The following is a 16,860-nucleotide window of genomic DNA, read 5'->3' as shown; positions in this document are numbered from 1 at the left end:
TCGCTCGCCAAAATAGAATTAACACCGCTTTTAATAATCACGTCCCTGACATGGAACAATGAACCCAAGTTTTATGTACCATATTTTCCCTATAAAAGAAAAGTGATTTTTTTTTTTCGCTAGCTCGTGGAATTATGTGCCCACCACTAACCCAGGCGCGGATTCAGGATTTCTTAGGGGAGGGGGCCCAACTTTTTTTTTTTTTTTTGCTCCCGAAAATTTGAAAATCGCGCCGGCCGAAAAGTCGCTCAGTGGGGGGAGGGGGGGGGGTGTGGTGAGCACATTTTTTTTTTCTGATCCTCAAAAAAATTTCAATTTGCACCCCCCCCCCCTTGAGCGCCAGGGGGGGCCCAACCCCCCAAAAAGGTAAAAATCACGTGATTTTACATGATTTTTTTCTCAAGGGGGGGGGGGGCCCGGGCCCCCCGGGCCCCCCCCCTGGATCCGCCACTGCACTAACCTGCTACAATATCATTAAAAAGAGAAATGTAGGGGGTTGCCTGCCCGCCAAAATGGGATTGACATTGCCTTAAACACGATTGTGCCCGCCCCCTACCTGCAACAATGAAACAAATTTTATATAGCAATTCATTGAGAGAAAGATGTATTTTCGCTCGCTAGCTAAAATGGGTATAAAATCACCCTAAACACAATATTGTTCCCGCGCCCTGCATGGGACAATTGAACCAAGTTTAAGTGGCAATTATTAAAAAAGAAGTGATTTTTTTCTTGCTCGCTACACTAGTTTGCAAAAAAATAAAATTAACGTCGCTAACAAGTGAATGTTCCCACCCCCAACTTGCAACAATATCAGTTTATATACCAAACGTTACTTAAAGATTTTTTTTTGCTCGCTCGCTCGCTCGCCAGAAGTGAAAATTAGCATCGCCTTTTTTGTTTGTTTCGGTCGCTTGCCCCCCCCCCCCCCCCTGACGGAGTACCCCAGGTACGCCACTGGTTGATTGATTATTTATACGTTTTGTTTTATACCCGAATCTTTCATATTTCTTTACCTAAGATTGTCTTTTATCATTTGTACAGTGTATGCATTTGTTGTAAATTGTTGTTACATCATTGTACAAATTATTGTATGGCCCAATTGTAAACCAATCAAATAGCTGAACACGGCTTCTACCGTGCTTAAATAAATGAATCAAATCAAATCAAATCAAATCAAATACATTAAATAATTATATCACTAAATGCGAGTGAGCATTGGGGGAAATTGATCTTAGTAGCTTTAAATTAGGGGCACGTAATGATGAGAGGAAAAGTGGACACTTATCGAAAGGGATAAGACACTTCAGGGGCGGCGATTCTTTTCATGACCGGGGGGGGGCGAAATACGAGGGAAGAGGGAGTCTAGAGAACGAGAGGGACGGAAGGTGACGGAAGTGACCTCGCATGCAGACAGGTTTTTGTTTTTTTGTATGAAAAAAAAATTACATTCCTTTGCAAAACTATGTTGTAAACAGGCGCGGATCCACGGGGTGGAAAAAAAGAGGAAAATTTTGATATAATTATTTTAGTAAGTGCTCACACTACCCCCCCCCCCCCCTCCACTGAGCGAAAATAACGGTCTGCGCGAATTTCAGGGTGCATATACAAAAAACAATTATGCTCCTTACCCCCCCCCCCCCATGAGCGCAATATTGGTTGGCGCGATTTTCACATTTTAGCCCCCCCCCCCCCCTATCGACAAATCCTGGATCCACCACTGGTGTAAAAACAAGCTATTTAGTTTTTTTCACTTTTACTTTGCCGGTATTAGTGTGCAGTCCGAAGCGTTGTATGTTTAGTTGGTAAATTTTGGTAAATTTTAATTTTTTTTAATTTTTAATGAAGGACCTTCAAGGGACTTCATGTTTTTAAAAAGATGTACACCATTTCCCCTTAGGTGACAATATTTTTATAATCAGGCAAGAAGGGACTCCTTTAAAGTGAGGATTTGAGTGGGTTTGGCAATGGTTTGGATGATTGGTGTTTTAGAGATAAATTGGTGAGAGGTTATTTTTATTATTTTACACAGAGGCGGCGGAGCGACTTCCAAAGTGGGGGGGGGGCACCAAAAAAAAGGGCACTTTCTGTGAAAAAAGGGCACCTACAAAGGGAAATCTCAAAGCGAAAATAAACAATTTTTAGACATTGGTATATACCCCTAAAATTTGATAACATTATCAGGGATGATTTCAATATTTGTTTCTCTTTATACATCGTAAATAATATTGCTTTTTAAAGCATCATACCTTGCAGTTGGTTGTGATGGTCGAAAAAATCATTTGCGAGCGGGGAAAAATATAAGATTTGTGAGGTCACAGTGCGAAAACTACATCTTATAAAGAGGAAAAAACAATCCTCATCGGGTTATAAATAAGCACATTTTCATAACAGCAAACTGAAAAGACCTTTGATAAGTAACATAATTATAACATCTATAAATGTGAGCGAGCGTATAGCGAGCGAGCTTTGGGAGATATTGCTCTTAGTCGCTTGAAATTAGGGGCACGTTTAATGATGAGAGGAAAGGGGGACACTTATCGAAGGGATAAGACACTTATTAGAAAATAAGGAAAGGAAAAGGGGCATGTATCATTGTTAAAAAAGATTAATTATCAGAGGTGAAAAGGGGCACTTATCGCACCTGAAAAGGGGCAAACGCCATATATGAAAGAGGCACTTATGAGAATGAAAAAGGGGCACTAATAATAAAGTAATAGAGGGAAATGTGCATTTGTTGAAAGAAAAGGAGCACCGATCAGATTTTGATAGGGGCATTTATTGGAGGTGAAAGGGGGCTTTTATGAAAAGCGGAAATTATGAAGGAAAAAGAGCATTTATTAGGAAGGAAAAGGGGCACGTGTCAAAATAAAAGGGGGTGTTATTAGAAATGAAAAGAGCACTTATCAGGAGGAAAAGGAGGCACTTGTCAAAATAAAACGATTGTCTCTCAGAATTTAATAGCGTCATTTACCAGACATGAAAAGGAGAACTAGTAGGAGAATGAAAAAGGACTATTTTCATAGGTGAAAAGGGGCATTTATGAAAAGGCGAAAGGCTCTTTGTTAAATGGGGGGACTTATCATAAGGAAAAGGGGCACTTATTAGAAAGGAAAGTGGGCTCAATGTGAAAATATAAGGTGCGCTTATACGAGTTAAAAAGAGGTAGTTATTAAAAGGGAAAGGGGCACTTCTTACAAAGGAAAAGGGGCAATTGTCAAAGTAAAAGAGTGAAAGTAAAAAAGTGAAAAGGGGCGCTTCTCGTATCCGAAAAGAGGCACTTACTAGAGATTAAAGAGGGCACTTATGAGAATGGAAAATAGACACTTATTGCAAAGGAAACTGGGAACTTGTCTGGTAAAAGAGGTACGTGTCAAAATAAAAGTGGCACATATCAGAGGTGGAAAGGAGAGGGGGTACTTTTAAAAATTAACAGGGGCACATATCAAAGTAAGAGGGCACTTTTTATGTAAAAAGGGGCACTTCTTACAAAGTTAAAGGGGCACTTTTCCCATGGAAAAAGGGGCACTTGTTTGGTACTTGAAAAATGGGGGGGGGGAGGGAGGCACTGTGCCCCCCTGCCCCCCGGGTCCGCCGCCTCTGAGTTTACACTACTTTTACTAAGAAGGGGGTGGGGGGGGGTTGGATTTTACCACTACAATAACATTCCCTTTGTTTGGAAAAAGAAGCTCTTCTCCCTCTTCTCAAATTTTTGAGAGAAGTTAAAGCATTTAATACATTGTATACAAATGAATGAATGAATGAATGGAGGGTGATATTTTGAAACATGTTATCATTGCTCCATTTCCTCTTTTAATCACTTTTACTAAGCAGGGGGGGGGGGGGGGTGTTTGATTCTACCGCTACATAACAAACCTATATAAATTGTTTAGTTTTAAAATAGAAAGTTCATTGTGGATAAAACCGAATGTAAAGTTATAATTATTTTGAACAGAATGTTGTATTGTATCATGTATGTCATCATTCTCTCTTGATCCCCATCTCTACAGTGTCATCTATCACAATCACTCTCCCAATTGTTAATGTCTTTTCCTCCTCCTTTCATGTTCATTCCATGGTTCACTAATTTGTTTCATTGGTATTCTAACCATTGCAATCATATAATAATAAGGATCACAATGATTTTTCTTTCCTTTCTCTTTATCTCTTTTCTGATTTTGCGCCCTTCAATTATTTTTTCCTTAGAGACACCATAGTATTTAAAATCGGTCGGATTTGGGCAGATTAGTTCAACGAACTTTAGCGGATAATTTGAATTTTAAATGCCGTGCGGACATCGAATCAACGAGCTTGTGCATTCATTGTGCGGCTTTCTCTTAAAACTTAAGATTGAAGATATCAGCCTCGATTTACAGGTATGGCTTTCTTTTGTTAATTAGAGCTAAATTAGTGTAGGGTCTAATAACCAAATGATAGATAGTAGAATTCATAGCTTGCTGTCTTGATTCAAATGTATGGCGACCTAATAATAATACCGTACTCCGTAGGCTACATACTACATAGGCCTAACAGAAAATGAACGGGCGTCACCGCTGCTCTGTCTCGCCAGAACTCAGGGGCTGGTGACATTGCGGCGGGGCGCGGTTTCGGTGGTGCAGCATGCAGGCCAGCGGCGCCAGGTGCGGGTGGGAATTTTCCGACTTTATTTTCTTGACTTTGTTTTCAAAATTTAATGTTATAAATTATAACTTAAGTCAAATTTATCTTCTAGTCTACACGGTACTGACATGTTTTATGCAGACAGGGTTGCTATCGTCAATCCGTAGATCTAGATCTAGATGTAGATCTCTAGAGACTAGACTCTACTACTTACTAGGTCTAGATCTAGACTGAATTTTCCGTCTCTTTCGTTCGTTAGCCTCTTATTGGGGTAGGGTCGGCCGGCTCTCTCTTTAGAGACGGAAACCGTCTATACACATTCCCTTGATAACGCCACGGCCATTTCAGGTCGTAGCGTTTTGCCCCCAAAATTCCCCAAAATATCATTTTACCTCGTGCATGTTAGGTTGCAAATTAGGTCTAGATCTAGGCTATAATTAATCGGTTCCACTTACTAACTTGATTGAAATAATCCGTTTAATGGTCCCTTTTAAGGAAATTATGGGTCAAAATCGAAATCCATTTTGAAAATCTTTTTCAACATGGATTTCGATTTCGACCCATAAATTCCTAAAAAGGGACTATTAAACTGATTATTTCAGTCAAGTTGGTAAGTGGAACTGATTTATTATAGCCTAGATCTAGGCCTAATTTACAATATAACATGCACGAGGTAAAATGATATTTTGGGGGATTTTGGGGGCAAAACGCTACGACCTGAAATGGCCGTGGCGTTATCAAGGGAATGTGTATAGACGGTTTCCGTCTCTAAAGAGAGAGCCGGCCGACCCTACCCCAATAAGAGGCTAACGAACGAAAGAGACGGAAAATTCGGTCTATACTAGATCTAGATTCTAGACCCCTAGGCCTAACTAGATCTAAGTTACAGCTGAACTAAATTTACAAATTCAAATCAAAGAAAGAGAAAAAGAAGAAGAAAACAAATAAGAATGGTTAGATTTAGGCCTAGGTCTATCAGTATCAGGATTATGAATTTGAATTTTGATTGAATAGAGATTAGAATTTAGAGGTCTAACGTTAGGGCTCGTTCCTGGAAACCAACGACAAGACAGACGGATATAACTTTATCCGCCAACGGCCAACTAGAGTCTAGATGTCTCTGATCTTCCTAAACCGTTTCACAGAGAGCTTACTTAGACTTCTAGATAGATATCTTGTGAGATCGATACTTAGCCTTTAATAGTTGCAATACCCATAGATTTAAAAATTTTTTTTTTTTAGGAAAACTGCAATTATTTATTTGAATGAGGAATAAAAAAGAGGGCAAGTAGTCTAGTACCAGGAAATAAGAGATGCAATATAGGCCTAGATCTACTTCAAAATTTGTGTAGATTATACAATAGAAGTATTTTAAAAATATAATTGTGAGTATTTCATTACATGACCGGTGAATCAGTTTTGTTCTTGAGATGGGTACCCCCCGGATATTTTCATTTGATAGTTTATAAAAATACACCCTTATTGGCCTTAAAATATTCTTAGTAAAAATACAATGTTTTGAAAGTTTTGTCCAATGTTTTAGGCGTCAGTAAATTATTTAAATGACAAAATTTCAACATTCCAAAGAATAAAACACATGTCTTAAACTATTCATTTCATTTCACACATTTGAAGATAGAGTTTATCTCGAAAGCAATATGGGTCTGAAAACTAAAGAATACACTTCGAACTATGGCTTGCCTGCCGTGGCAGAATACCCATCCCTTCAAGGATTTTACAATGTGGAAATAAAGGCGTATAGACCTAATCAGTTTATAAACATGGGAAAATCCTTAAATATAAACATGGCATATTTTCATAAGATTATCAAATACAAAAATCGATAACCTCACTGTTTAAGTGAATGAGTAGAAAAATCATAGTTGGGGGATTTGTAGTCCTTTTTGCCAGCCATAGTCTACCCAATAAATGACATGTGATGGCGCTGCCCATTGACTAAAGAGTTATGACAGCTCTAGATATGACAGTGTCAGAGGCATCATAACTACTTAGTCAGGATGTTGTCGTTGATCTTGGCAAAGAGGGCTTTGTGAAACACGTAGCGGACAAGTCGCTCACTAACGCTGATTTAGTCAAGAAGTTAGACTTATGACGGTTTCTATTGATCTAGGAACGGGCCCCTAGACTCTAGTCTAGATCTACAAGCTTACAGTCACACATTTTGGTTCTTTTTTTATTTTTATTTTTTAAAATTTAAGTTCACCTGGCCAGGCAGCTAGTGTTCACTTCAGCGTGTTCAGTTTCACGATTTCATGAATCTTTCAGTTTCAGTTTCAAATTCTGTTTATAAATGGCTAACTGTTGAACTGTTGAATGTTCCTCAGAATTCGATTTTAGTTCAAGACTGTAGTCAAGTTGTTACTAACTGCATTTTTTCTTCTTGTAAAATCCAACAGTTAACACAAGTCAGTTAATGATGAGTGAGAGTGGTAATTTTCATGATTTTGGTTGCTTAGATCTAGTTTCTGTTGCTGAGATGAGAGAAGAAATGAAAACATTAATAAATTTAGATGTCTACTCAGCTCAGCTCAACATCAGACATGAGAATTTGAATTCTTGCTTTTAGTTTTACAACAATTCAAAAAAAAATAATACACTAATAGTTGCTCAGAATTTCCAGAAGTAGATGGAAGAAATATGTAGATCTACATATCTGACATCCTGACATGACTTGTGTCTGTAATGTATCAGCAATGTAAATGTCAGTTTCACAAAACTGTCATAAAGACAACCTCACTGAGTCACCGGCATCCCATTGAAACATGTCTTAATTCTATTACGTGTTTTAATGGAACTTGTTCTTAGGATGGATTCATAAAATGATGGCAGATGCCATGCTTTTCCTGACATAGGGACAGGTCATTTTCAGCAAACAGAAATCAAACATGCTCCTTCAAAATTTTAGATATTTTCTATTGTCTGTTAGCCAGAACTTCCAGAAGGGCTTTAATAATCAAATTTGTGTAAAATGATATGAGCCACTCCCCTTCCTGCCTCACAGAGATGATACTAATAATTATATCCCCTCCTTGTTTTCTTTGTTTTTGTAGTCTACTTGAAGATCAGAATTGAGGAGCAGAAATGGATAATGTCCATGTGGCAATCCGTTTGAGGCCATTCATCAAAAGGTAAGGGACAGGGCCATACACTAGCTATTTTGCTGGGGTAGTCGGACTCCAACTCGAGAGCATAATTATGGTTATGTATGCAGTTCACCTGTCTGATGTTTACGTTTTGATATGATGGGGTCTGGAGTAGTGAAAAGGGTGGACTGGAGTCGTGAGCAATTAGGCTCTGCACACGTACAGCAAAGCCCTAAAAGAGCTCTGGTAAAATACATACAAAATTCATGAGAATTGATGCAGCAGAATTATATTTCTTTCAAAGAGAGCTTTCGTGGTTCCTAGCAGATGTATTTGTACACTGGTCCAGAGTGAGATTGTAGGGATCCCCTCTTATTAGGATCATTTGATCAACCTCCTTTTAAATGTATTAATGTACAGCCAAACCAGGTTTAGCAACCACCTGTTTACAAAGACCACATATTTTGTTTCCCTTGAAAATGGTTTCTCATTGAAACATGTACTAAAGGAACCTGTACATAAAGACCACCTGTCTGTAAAGACCACTTTTCTTGTCTCCCTTGGGTGGTATTTATCAGACGGGTTTCACTGATATACATTTTATTTATTTATTTTTTTTTTTTTTGGGGGGGGATGTGACTTCTGTTGGTTTGTTTTTCTATTGTTTAGTATTGAAAAAGCTGAGTTTCATTCTAACAGAACTACCACCTTATCCATCTTTACTTGTCTTCGTCCAGTTTGTTGCCAATTTAATAAATGTTTGCAATTATTATTCCATCATCAGAGAGAGTGAGAACGATGCACACCATCATTGGAGGGCAGAGGGCAAGAACGTGCAGCAGTACGATGCCAGAGTGAAGCCCGCTGGCAAGCCCTACACATTCGGTAATAAAACATTGCTTAGAAGTCTGTTTTATGCCTGTAATGAAAATTAAACATCCCATTCAGCATATGAATTCTAAAAGAATAAATTTATCAGCTTTTCTTTGTATAGAAAAAGTATTATTATTTTTTATTGCATTATATTTTGTGGGGAAAAGGTTTTTGTGAACTTTTCAGCATGTTGCCAATTTACAGTTTTTAAAGCTCATTTTTCACGACTGAATTTTGTATATTTGGTACATGTATTATATGTAATGAATATGATTTAAAAATAATTATGTTGTCACCTTAATGTTTATGTATTACTTGATGTATATTTTGTATTAATTAGGGTATTAATACCCCATATTTTTGTCTTCTCGTTATCAAGATCGTGTCTTTGATGAAAATGAGACAACCTTGGATGTATATGAAGAAATTGCTCTACCAATCATTTCTTCTGCCATGGATGGGTATGATGGTAAGCTATCATTTTGTGCACAACTGCACATGTATAAAGCATTCTTGCTAGTTCATGAAACTCTTGGTGTTCGTACCATGCGTGGGGGACTGGAACAAATAAGTAACAAGGATATATTCTCTCAACAAGGGTATTGATAACCATTCACATTTTGTGGTTTGGGTCAGTAACTTCTAATTCAGAGCCATTAAAAATATACCAGATGCATCAAAAGAAAGGATGGAAACTTATGCAATATGCATATATACAGTTTCCAGTTTTGTTGCATGACCACATCATGGAGGTGTTTTAGGTGGTTTAGTGGAAAGGTCGCCCGACTGCAGACCACAAGGTACAAGGTTCAAATCCCAGCCCGGCACTAACGATTTTTGGCAAGACGATAATCTACATTTGCCGCTCTCCACCAAGATGTTAAATGTAGGATGCGAGCATTAATGTAGTTTGCTCAGCATTGTGTGCATCTGTACAATGGCGCCTGGATGGAATGCTCCCCCAGGGAGTGGAGAATTTGCATACATTGTGTGCAGGCAAGCCTGAATCTGATTGACCGGGGTAATAATATATTTGTAAAGCGCTAAGAGACATCATCAATGTATTAAGAGCTATATCAAAGCGAAATATTATTATCGTATATTTGACAATGGGAACCATTTTACTGATAAAATTGATAATTTGTGAAATTCTATGTATGTTATTGTTCATGTTTATTCAATTTTTATTGATTATTAAAGTCTATTTATGAATTTCTAGGAACAATTTTTGCTTATGGACAAACCAGCAGTGGCAAAACCTTCACCATGCAAGGCTCTCGTCTCTCCCTGGTATCATCCCAAGCACCATCAATGAAGTGTTTGAGACCATTGAAAATGTAAGTGTGTCATATTGAGGTCACCGCATGCCAGGATTTTAGCCGGGAGGGTGTCTGGGCTTTTATAGACGTCCAATTTCTTTTGAAAGACACTGTTTTTAATGTTAGTCCATATATAAATATTCATTTAAGTCCAAATTCAAGATCTTTGACACATTAACTTTAAGGCTTGGTCACATATTAAAGACAATGGTAACCAGCATAAGAAAAAAAAGAAAAAACTGGCACAGCAAAATAAAAACAGTTTAAATGGCAAGTTCGGGGTGATAAAACATTAGTTGCATACAAAAAAGACTCCTATTATCATACTTGCTTATCTGTCAGTTTTACTTGAAAATAATAAGTTTAAACAAATTGTTACACAACCAACTCGAGGGTCTAATATTCTTGACATGATTGTAACCACTATTGCTTTATTGTATAAAGAAGTGGAAATATTACCGCCTATTGGTATGAGTGACCACAACTGCATACTTTGGCTACCCAAAGATAAGATAAATCGCAGTAACCGAGTAAAGAAAAAGCTTGTTCGCCCTATTCCGGATAGTGGAAAAAGGTCATTTGGTAGTTGGTTAACTCAGTATACTTGGGAAGAGATGTTCAGTGTAAAAGACCCATCTATGAAATGTAAAATGTTTTTAGATACAATTCAGTCTCAGTTGGATATACATGTTCCTACTAAGGAGATTCGTTTGCATAGTAGAGATAAGCCTTGGATAAATGCTGAAGTTAAAGATGTTATCCGCCAAAGACAGCAAGCTTTTAATAACAAATCAAAAAGTTTGTGGCATCATCTTAGAAACAAGGTTAAACGGTTGATAAAACGACAGAAGATTTCATATTATAACACCAGAGTTCGCAACTTAAAAAGTGACAGCCCAGCAGCTTGGTATAAGCAGATTCGGATTTTAACAAATACTGAAAAGAAACATACTCCAATTGTAGTACCAAATATTGACCCGAATGACCCCGACAAATTCAAATATATTGCTAATTATATAAACGAGCATTTTTTAGTGGTGGCATCCGATCTTCCAGGTCTTAGTAGGAATGATTTACCTGCTTACTTACCAGCTCAGGAAACATGTCCGATTGTACGACCTTATGAAGTTTTTAAACAATTGAGTTCGTTAAACCAACAAAAGTCTGTTATAAGTGGAGACTTACCAGTGCGAATTCTTAGAGAGTTTGCACTGGAATTTTGTACACCTCTTACTGATATCTTAAACACTTCTTTCCAGTTGTCAGTGGTACCATATCAGTGGAAACGATGTGAGATCACACCAATTCCTAAATGTAAGCCTGTTATACCTCAGAATTTAAGACCTATAGCACTAACCAGTTATTTTGCGAAAATAGCTGAGTCTTATATATGTAAATGGTTACTCGAAGACATTTCAATTCAAATTGATTTTAATCAATACGGAAACCGTCAAAGTCTGTCAACTAATCATTACTTAATTCGTTTGCTTCACCAGATTTATAAAAATGCAGAAAATTCTCGGTCCATATCTACACTTATATTTACAGACTTTTCAAAAGCATTTGATCGTATAGACCATAATATACTTGCCAATAAGTTAATCCACCTTCATGTTCGGCCTTGTATTATTTCATGGATCTTAGATTTTATTGAACACCGTCAACAACGTGTGAAATATCTTGGTCATTTTTCAGACTGGTCAACGTCTCATGCCGGTGTAGCACAGGGCAGGCGCGGATCCAGGATTTCTTAGGGGAGGGGGCCCAACTTTTTTTTTTTTTTGCTCCCGAAAATTTGAAAATCGCGCCGGCCGAAAAGTCGCTAAGTGGGGGGGGGGGGGGGTGGGTTGGTGTCATACAGAGCACAATTTTTTTTTTTTTTTTTTTTTTTTTTTTTTTTTTTTTGCTCCCGAAAATTTGAAAAACGCGCCGGCCAAAAATTCGCTCAGTGGGGGGGGGGGGGGGGGGGGGGGGGGGGGGGGGTAGTGAGCACATTTTTTTTTTTGATCCTCAAAAAAATTTCAATTTGCACCCCCCCCTTGAGCGCCAGGGGGGGGGGCCCAACCCCAAAAAAAGGTAAAAATCACGTGATTTTACATGATTTTTTTCTCAAGGGGGGGGGCCCGGGCCCCCGGGCCCCCCCCCCTGGATCCGCCACTGGCACAGGGTACAAAATTAGGACCAATTATTTTCCTAATAATGATAAATGATGCTTGTTTTAACTCAGAAGTACCATACTTCAAGTATGTAGACGATCTGACATTAGTTGAAAGTCGTACATTATCACAACCATCTAAATTACCAAATACTTTATCTGAGTTTTATCAATGGTCTCTTCGTAATAACATGACTCTTAATCCATCGAAATGTCATTGTATGTTTATCTCTTTTTCTAAGAATATAGCTGATCAGAGACCTTTGTTTATTGGGGATGAGTGCTTAAACAGTGTACAAAAAGCAAAAATTTTAGGAATAACTGTGCAGTCCGATTTGAAATGGGACAGTCATATCTCAGACCTTTTATGCCGTGCTATTAAAAAACTTTTCATGCTTCGTATTCTCAAAACATACAGATTACCTTTCTGTGATCTAGTAACAATTTACAAGGGATATATTCGCCCAATATTGGATTATGGAGTACCTGTTTTTAACGGAAACCTCACCCAAAGTCATATCTTAAGTTTGGAACGAATCCAGAAAAGAGCATGTAGGACCATACTAGGTGATCAATATATTAATTATGACAAAGCTCTTGAAGTGTGTTCTTTGCAGACCCTGTCAGATAGACGCAAACAATTATGCACTAATTTTGCTTCATCTCTTGTCAACAACCCACTTTGTAAACATTGGTTACCTGTTAACAATAATGTAGATTATTCACTGCGAAGAAGGACCAAGTATCGTCAATTTCATTGTAAAACGAACCGCTATAGAAATAGCTCAATTCCATACCTAATAGACCTGTTGAATGCATGAATGAATCTTAATTGTCTACCTGTTGAATGGTCCGGTGTCTCATTGTCTGCATACATTTTTACATTTTTACATTTTACATTCCGCATTTTAAATTTTAAATTCTATGCTTCCATAATTACTTGTAACATCTTTTTAAAATGTACATTGAATAGTGATAAGGTTTTGTAGCAATCATGACATGGCAATTCAGATCAAATGGTGTTCAAGTTTTTAATTCATTTGCTTATTTATCCCCAATTTACGAAAGTCGGGAAGGAGCTTGCTTGTGTTGTTTATTTTTTTTTAAATATCCGACACTCCTTGACACAGGAGAGGTCCAGGGATGAGCGAGCAGACCGTTAGCTAGTGTATGGGAGTGTGAATGAGAGTGTGAATGGGAGTGTGTATAAGAGTGTAAATGGGAGTGTTTATGAGAGTGTCCAAGGTACAGGAGTGAGAATAGGAGCGTGTATAGGAATGAAAGCGTGTATTGAAGAGCAAAGGGCCTGCTTGCTCATCCTTTGACCTACTCTTGTGTCACGTCACAAAATATATTTTAAACGTGAATTAATTTGCCTTTTATTGCCTTAGTCATATTAGTTACGAACTTTGTTATGAATTTTGTTATATACTGTATATTATACTTTGTGATAATGTCAACCACATTTGTATGTATTATAATTCATTGCCAATGTAAATTGTTCATAATTCAGCCATCTGGCTGCGAAGTGCAATCAATAAAACCTTTTCAATTTCAATTTCAATTTCAATTTCAATTTCAATTTCAATTTCAATTTCAATATAAGCTGTAAAAATATTGAACACTTTTCCTCAGTGTCATTTGGATTTTGCTGATGTGATTTTTTTAAAGTCAGTCTATCACATGCAGTTTACTGCAAATAGGGCCTTATTGGCCTTGAGATATTACTATGTCTCTAGATATATGTTAGATTTGTTTGTTAAAGTAGAGTCAAGATATTATGATGCAATGCATTAGAACCTGCGACATTCTCGTTCCAACTACTTTGTCTTTCTTCCACAATCTTTGTTCACATAGACCCCTGACAGAGAGTTCTTGCTTAGAGTGAGCTACGCAGAGCTGTACAATGAGGGAATCACAGATCTCCTCTCCGATGAGAAGAAACAGCTCAGCATCAGAGAGAATGGGGTAAGGTTACTTCTTACTTTCACTGTCTCTCTCTGTCTCTCTCTCTTTCTCTCTCTCTCTCTCTCTCTCTCTCCCTCCCTCCCTTCCTTCTTCCTTCCCTCCCTCCCTCCCTCCCTCCCTCCCTCTCTCTCTCTCTCTCTCCCTCTCTCTCTCTCCCTCCCTCCCTCCACCCTCTTTCTCTCTCTCTCTCTCTCTTTCCCTCTTCTTTGATTTTCTTTCTCTCTGTCACTCACTGTCTCTCAAAATTACATACAATTTGTCTGCCTTTCCCTTTATTGTCCCTCTGCAGGTATCCTGTTCTCTTAATTATATTATATTATTCCAAACAAATGATATGGTGTAATTTTACTAGTACTTTGCATTCTGCACAATTTTTGTCTTCTTTAATGGTTAACCCCTTTTAAACAATGATGATGAATTGAATGAGCTGCTGTTTATGGGCTATGTTTTTTTCTTTTTGTATTTGTCTTTCATGATGCCAGGAGCGTGTCTATGTGAGTAACCTGACCGAGGAGGTGTGTACTAGCTCTATTCAGATTCTGAACCTCTTGAGGAAAGGAGACGCCAGACGCCATGTTGGGAGAACCAATATGAACGAACACAGCAGTCGCTCCCACACCATATTTTGCATGGTAAGCTGTCTTAAATAAAATTTTATTTTTATTTTTATTTTTTAAATCAAGTAATTTGTACAAACATCATGTTGGTAAGCTGTCTTTAGCTGTCTTTATTTACATGGTTAAAGGCGATACACAGTTTTAGTCACAACCGTGGAATTAAATGTTGTAAAAAGGCTAGAATAGTAATCTTTCCTCACTCAGGTAACTTTGAAACATAAAAGCTCTAAGAACCTTATTTGTCAGGCCAGGTGAAAATACTGTTTCCTCTTGGAGTAGTTTGTTCTGTTTGGGAAATACCCATGTAATTATTTACTTTGTTTCTGATCAACATGCATACTACATCTACAGCATGTTCTCTGAAAGTTATAAGCTCTCGTTAATGCAGGGATTCAAGAAAAAACTCTGTAAAATTCAAGGATATCAACATTGCTTCATTTGTATTAAATACCTTGGTTTAGGAAGATGGATTGAATAAGTTAAGGAGGAATGGATATAAATCTTGTCACGTGATTTGTCAATAATTACGTTTCCACAGTGCCACAACAGTATTGTGGCACTGTAATTAAAAGGTCATTCTCACATCCATTTGAAAAGATTTTCGACAGGGCTGATTCGGATAGGGTATCTTCAAATTCATTGATTTTCTTCCCCCAGATCATTGAGTCAAGAGGGAGAAAGGAAGTAGGTGAATGTGCTGTCAAGGTTTCTCACCTGGTAAGTATTAACAGTAGTTCTTAACCTTATTTGACCTACAACCCCATCACATATTTTGAATCGGTGGCCCATCGGACACACCTTTTCCCCTTCCTACTTGTATGTTTCTCTGATCGTTATGCTTCAACCCAAGCAAGTTTTCATTGAAGAACTGATTCTCCTCCAAAAAGGATATTCATGAGAAGATGTTTCTGTTCTCCACTCACTCTTTGGGGGTTGTAGATTATTTTCATCATAAGAAACTAATAAGCTACAAAAATATTAAGTACCCCACAAGAAGTTGCACTTTTATGACTCAAGGATGAGAACATTCAATGGCCATGGTGGCTGTGTGGTTGTTAGATGCACATTGATATACCGAAGGTGAGGTGAAATCGTAACATTTTTTTCTTTATCAAACTCTCAGAACTTGGTTGACCTTGCCGGGTCAGAACGCGCCAACGAAACGAAAGCAGAGGGCGCCAGATTGAAGGAATCCTGCAATATAAACCAGTCTCTCTTTGTGCTTGGGACGGTAATCAATCGCCTGGCTTCCGGAGCAGAATTCGTGCCATTTCGTGACTCCAAACTCACCCGGATCCTTTCCTCGTCGTTGGGCGGCAACGCCAAGACAGCCATCATCTGCACCATCACGTCAGCCTCGTTGGAACAGACGCTGTCCACTCTTCAAGTGAGTCTAATTCAGGATTAGGGATTGATTTGATAAGTTTGTAGAGAAGAAACATTGAGGTTATTTAGGAAAGAATCTGACGTTCTGTATAGGTTTCCATGGGGAATGAGTATTCACAAGCTTTCAGTAGGACCATTTGGTATCCCCGGTGAAAAAATGGTATATTAAAGCGATCCGGTAACTTCTTCTTAGATCCTTTAAAAAATCCTTGATTTATCTCATGCTGCAATGATAATTATAAACCTTTAGGTCAGTCAGGCACCCCATGACTTTTACAAGCCGATCGCTTGTCTGATTATCAAGATATTAATGATTGAAAATCGAAATCAAATTTTGCATTTGCCAAACGGTTTTCATAACACTACAGTCAATTGGGAAAAACAAGTATGGTAAAACCGGTTACTCAAAGATTTTTTACTTTTTTGAGGGACTTCTTGATCATTTTGAAGCGCAATTTTTTAGGGTTTCAATATTACACCATATCACAGACACTGATTACACGTAGGGCCGTGCATCTCAGATTTAACATTGTGAAACGATCCCTTTAACACCCAGGGACTGACCTTCAATGTCACCATCTACAGGACATGACTCAGTTTGAACTGGGTTCTACTAGAGTCTTTAAATTTGTTTTTATAGATGTTAGCAACTGGTCGATTGGTTTAAGGCGCTTGACTGGAGATGCGAAGGTCGAGGGTTAGAATCCTGACTAATATCCTTTGGCAAGATATTTACCTGCACTTGCTACTCTCCACCCAGGTGTTAAATGGGTACCCGGTAGGATGCGAACGTTCATGTGGTTGGACGAGCAAGTGTGCGC

At 38.1% G+C, this 16,860-nt stretch overlaps 1 protein-coding gene across 1 annotated transcript in view; it reads left to right on the top strand.

Annotated features, from left to right (window-relative positions):
• Window positions 1-4,244: 4,244 nt before the first annotated feature.
• The window catches only part of LOC105443707 (centromere-associated protein E), a 45,693-nt gene continuing 33,077 nt past the window's right edge, over window positions 4,245-16,860 (top strand). Inside the window, 10 exon segments of the mRNA XM_030997604.1 lie at window positions 4,245-4,373; window positions 7,689-7,766; window positions 8,506-8,606; window positions 8,974-9,063; window positions 9,814-9,873; window positions 9,876-9,931; window positions 13,926-14,036; window positions 14,519-14,668; window positions 15,311-15,370; window positions 15,777-16,040. Of these exon segments, the coding sequence (XP_030853464.1) occupies window positions 7,720-7,766; window positions 8,506-8,606; window positions 8,974-9,063; window positions 9,814-9,873; window positions 9,876-9,931; window positions 13,926-14,036; window positions 14,519-14,668; window positions 15,311-15,370; window positions 15,777-16,040 (939 nt within the window). The 5' untranslated portion in view covers window positions 4,245-4,373; window positions 7,689-7,719.

This window comes from Strongylocentrotus purpuratus, unplaced genomic scaffold (genome assembly GCF_000002235.5).
Source record: "Strongylocentrotus purpuratus isolate Spur 01 unplaced genomic scaffold, Spur_5.0 spur5_scaffold_4, whole genome shotgun sequence".
Classification (NCBI taxonomy): domain Eukaryota; kingdom Metazoa; phylum Echinodermata; class Echinoidea; order Camarodonta; family Strongylocentrotidae; genus Strongylocentrotus; species Strongylocentrotus purpuratus.
The sequence above is the reverse complement of the archived record's forward strand: the minus strand, read 5'-3'. Positions and strand labels throughout refer to the sequence as shown.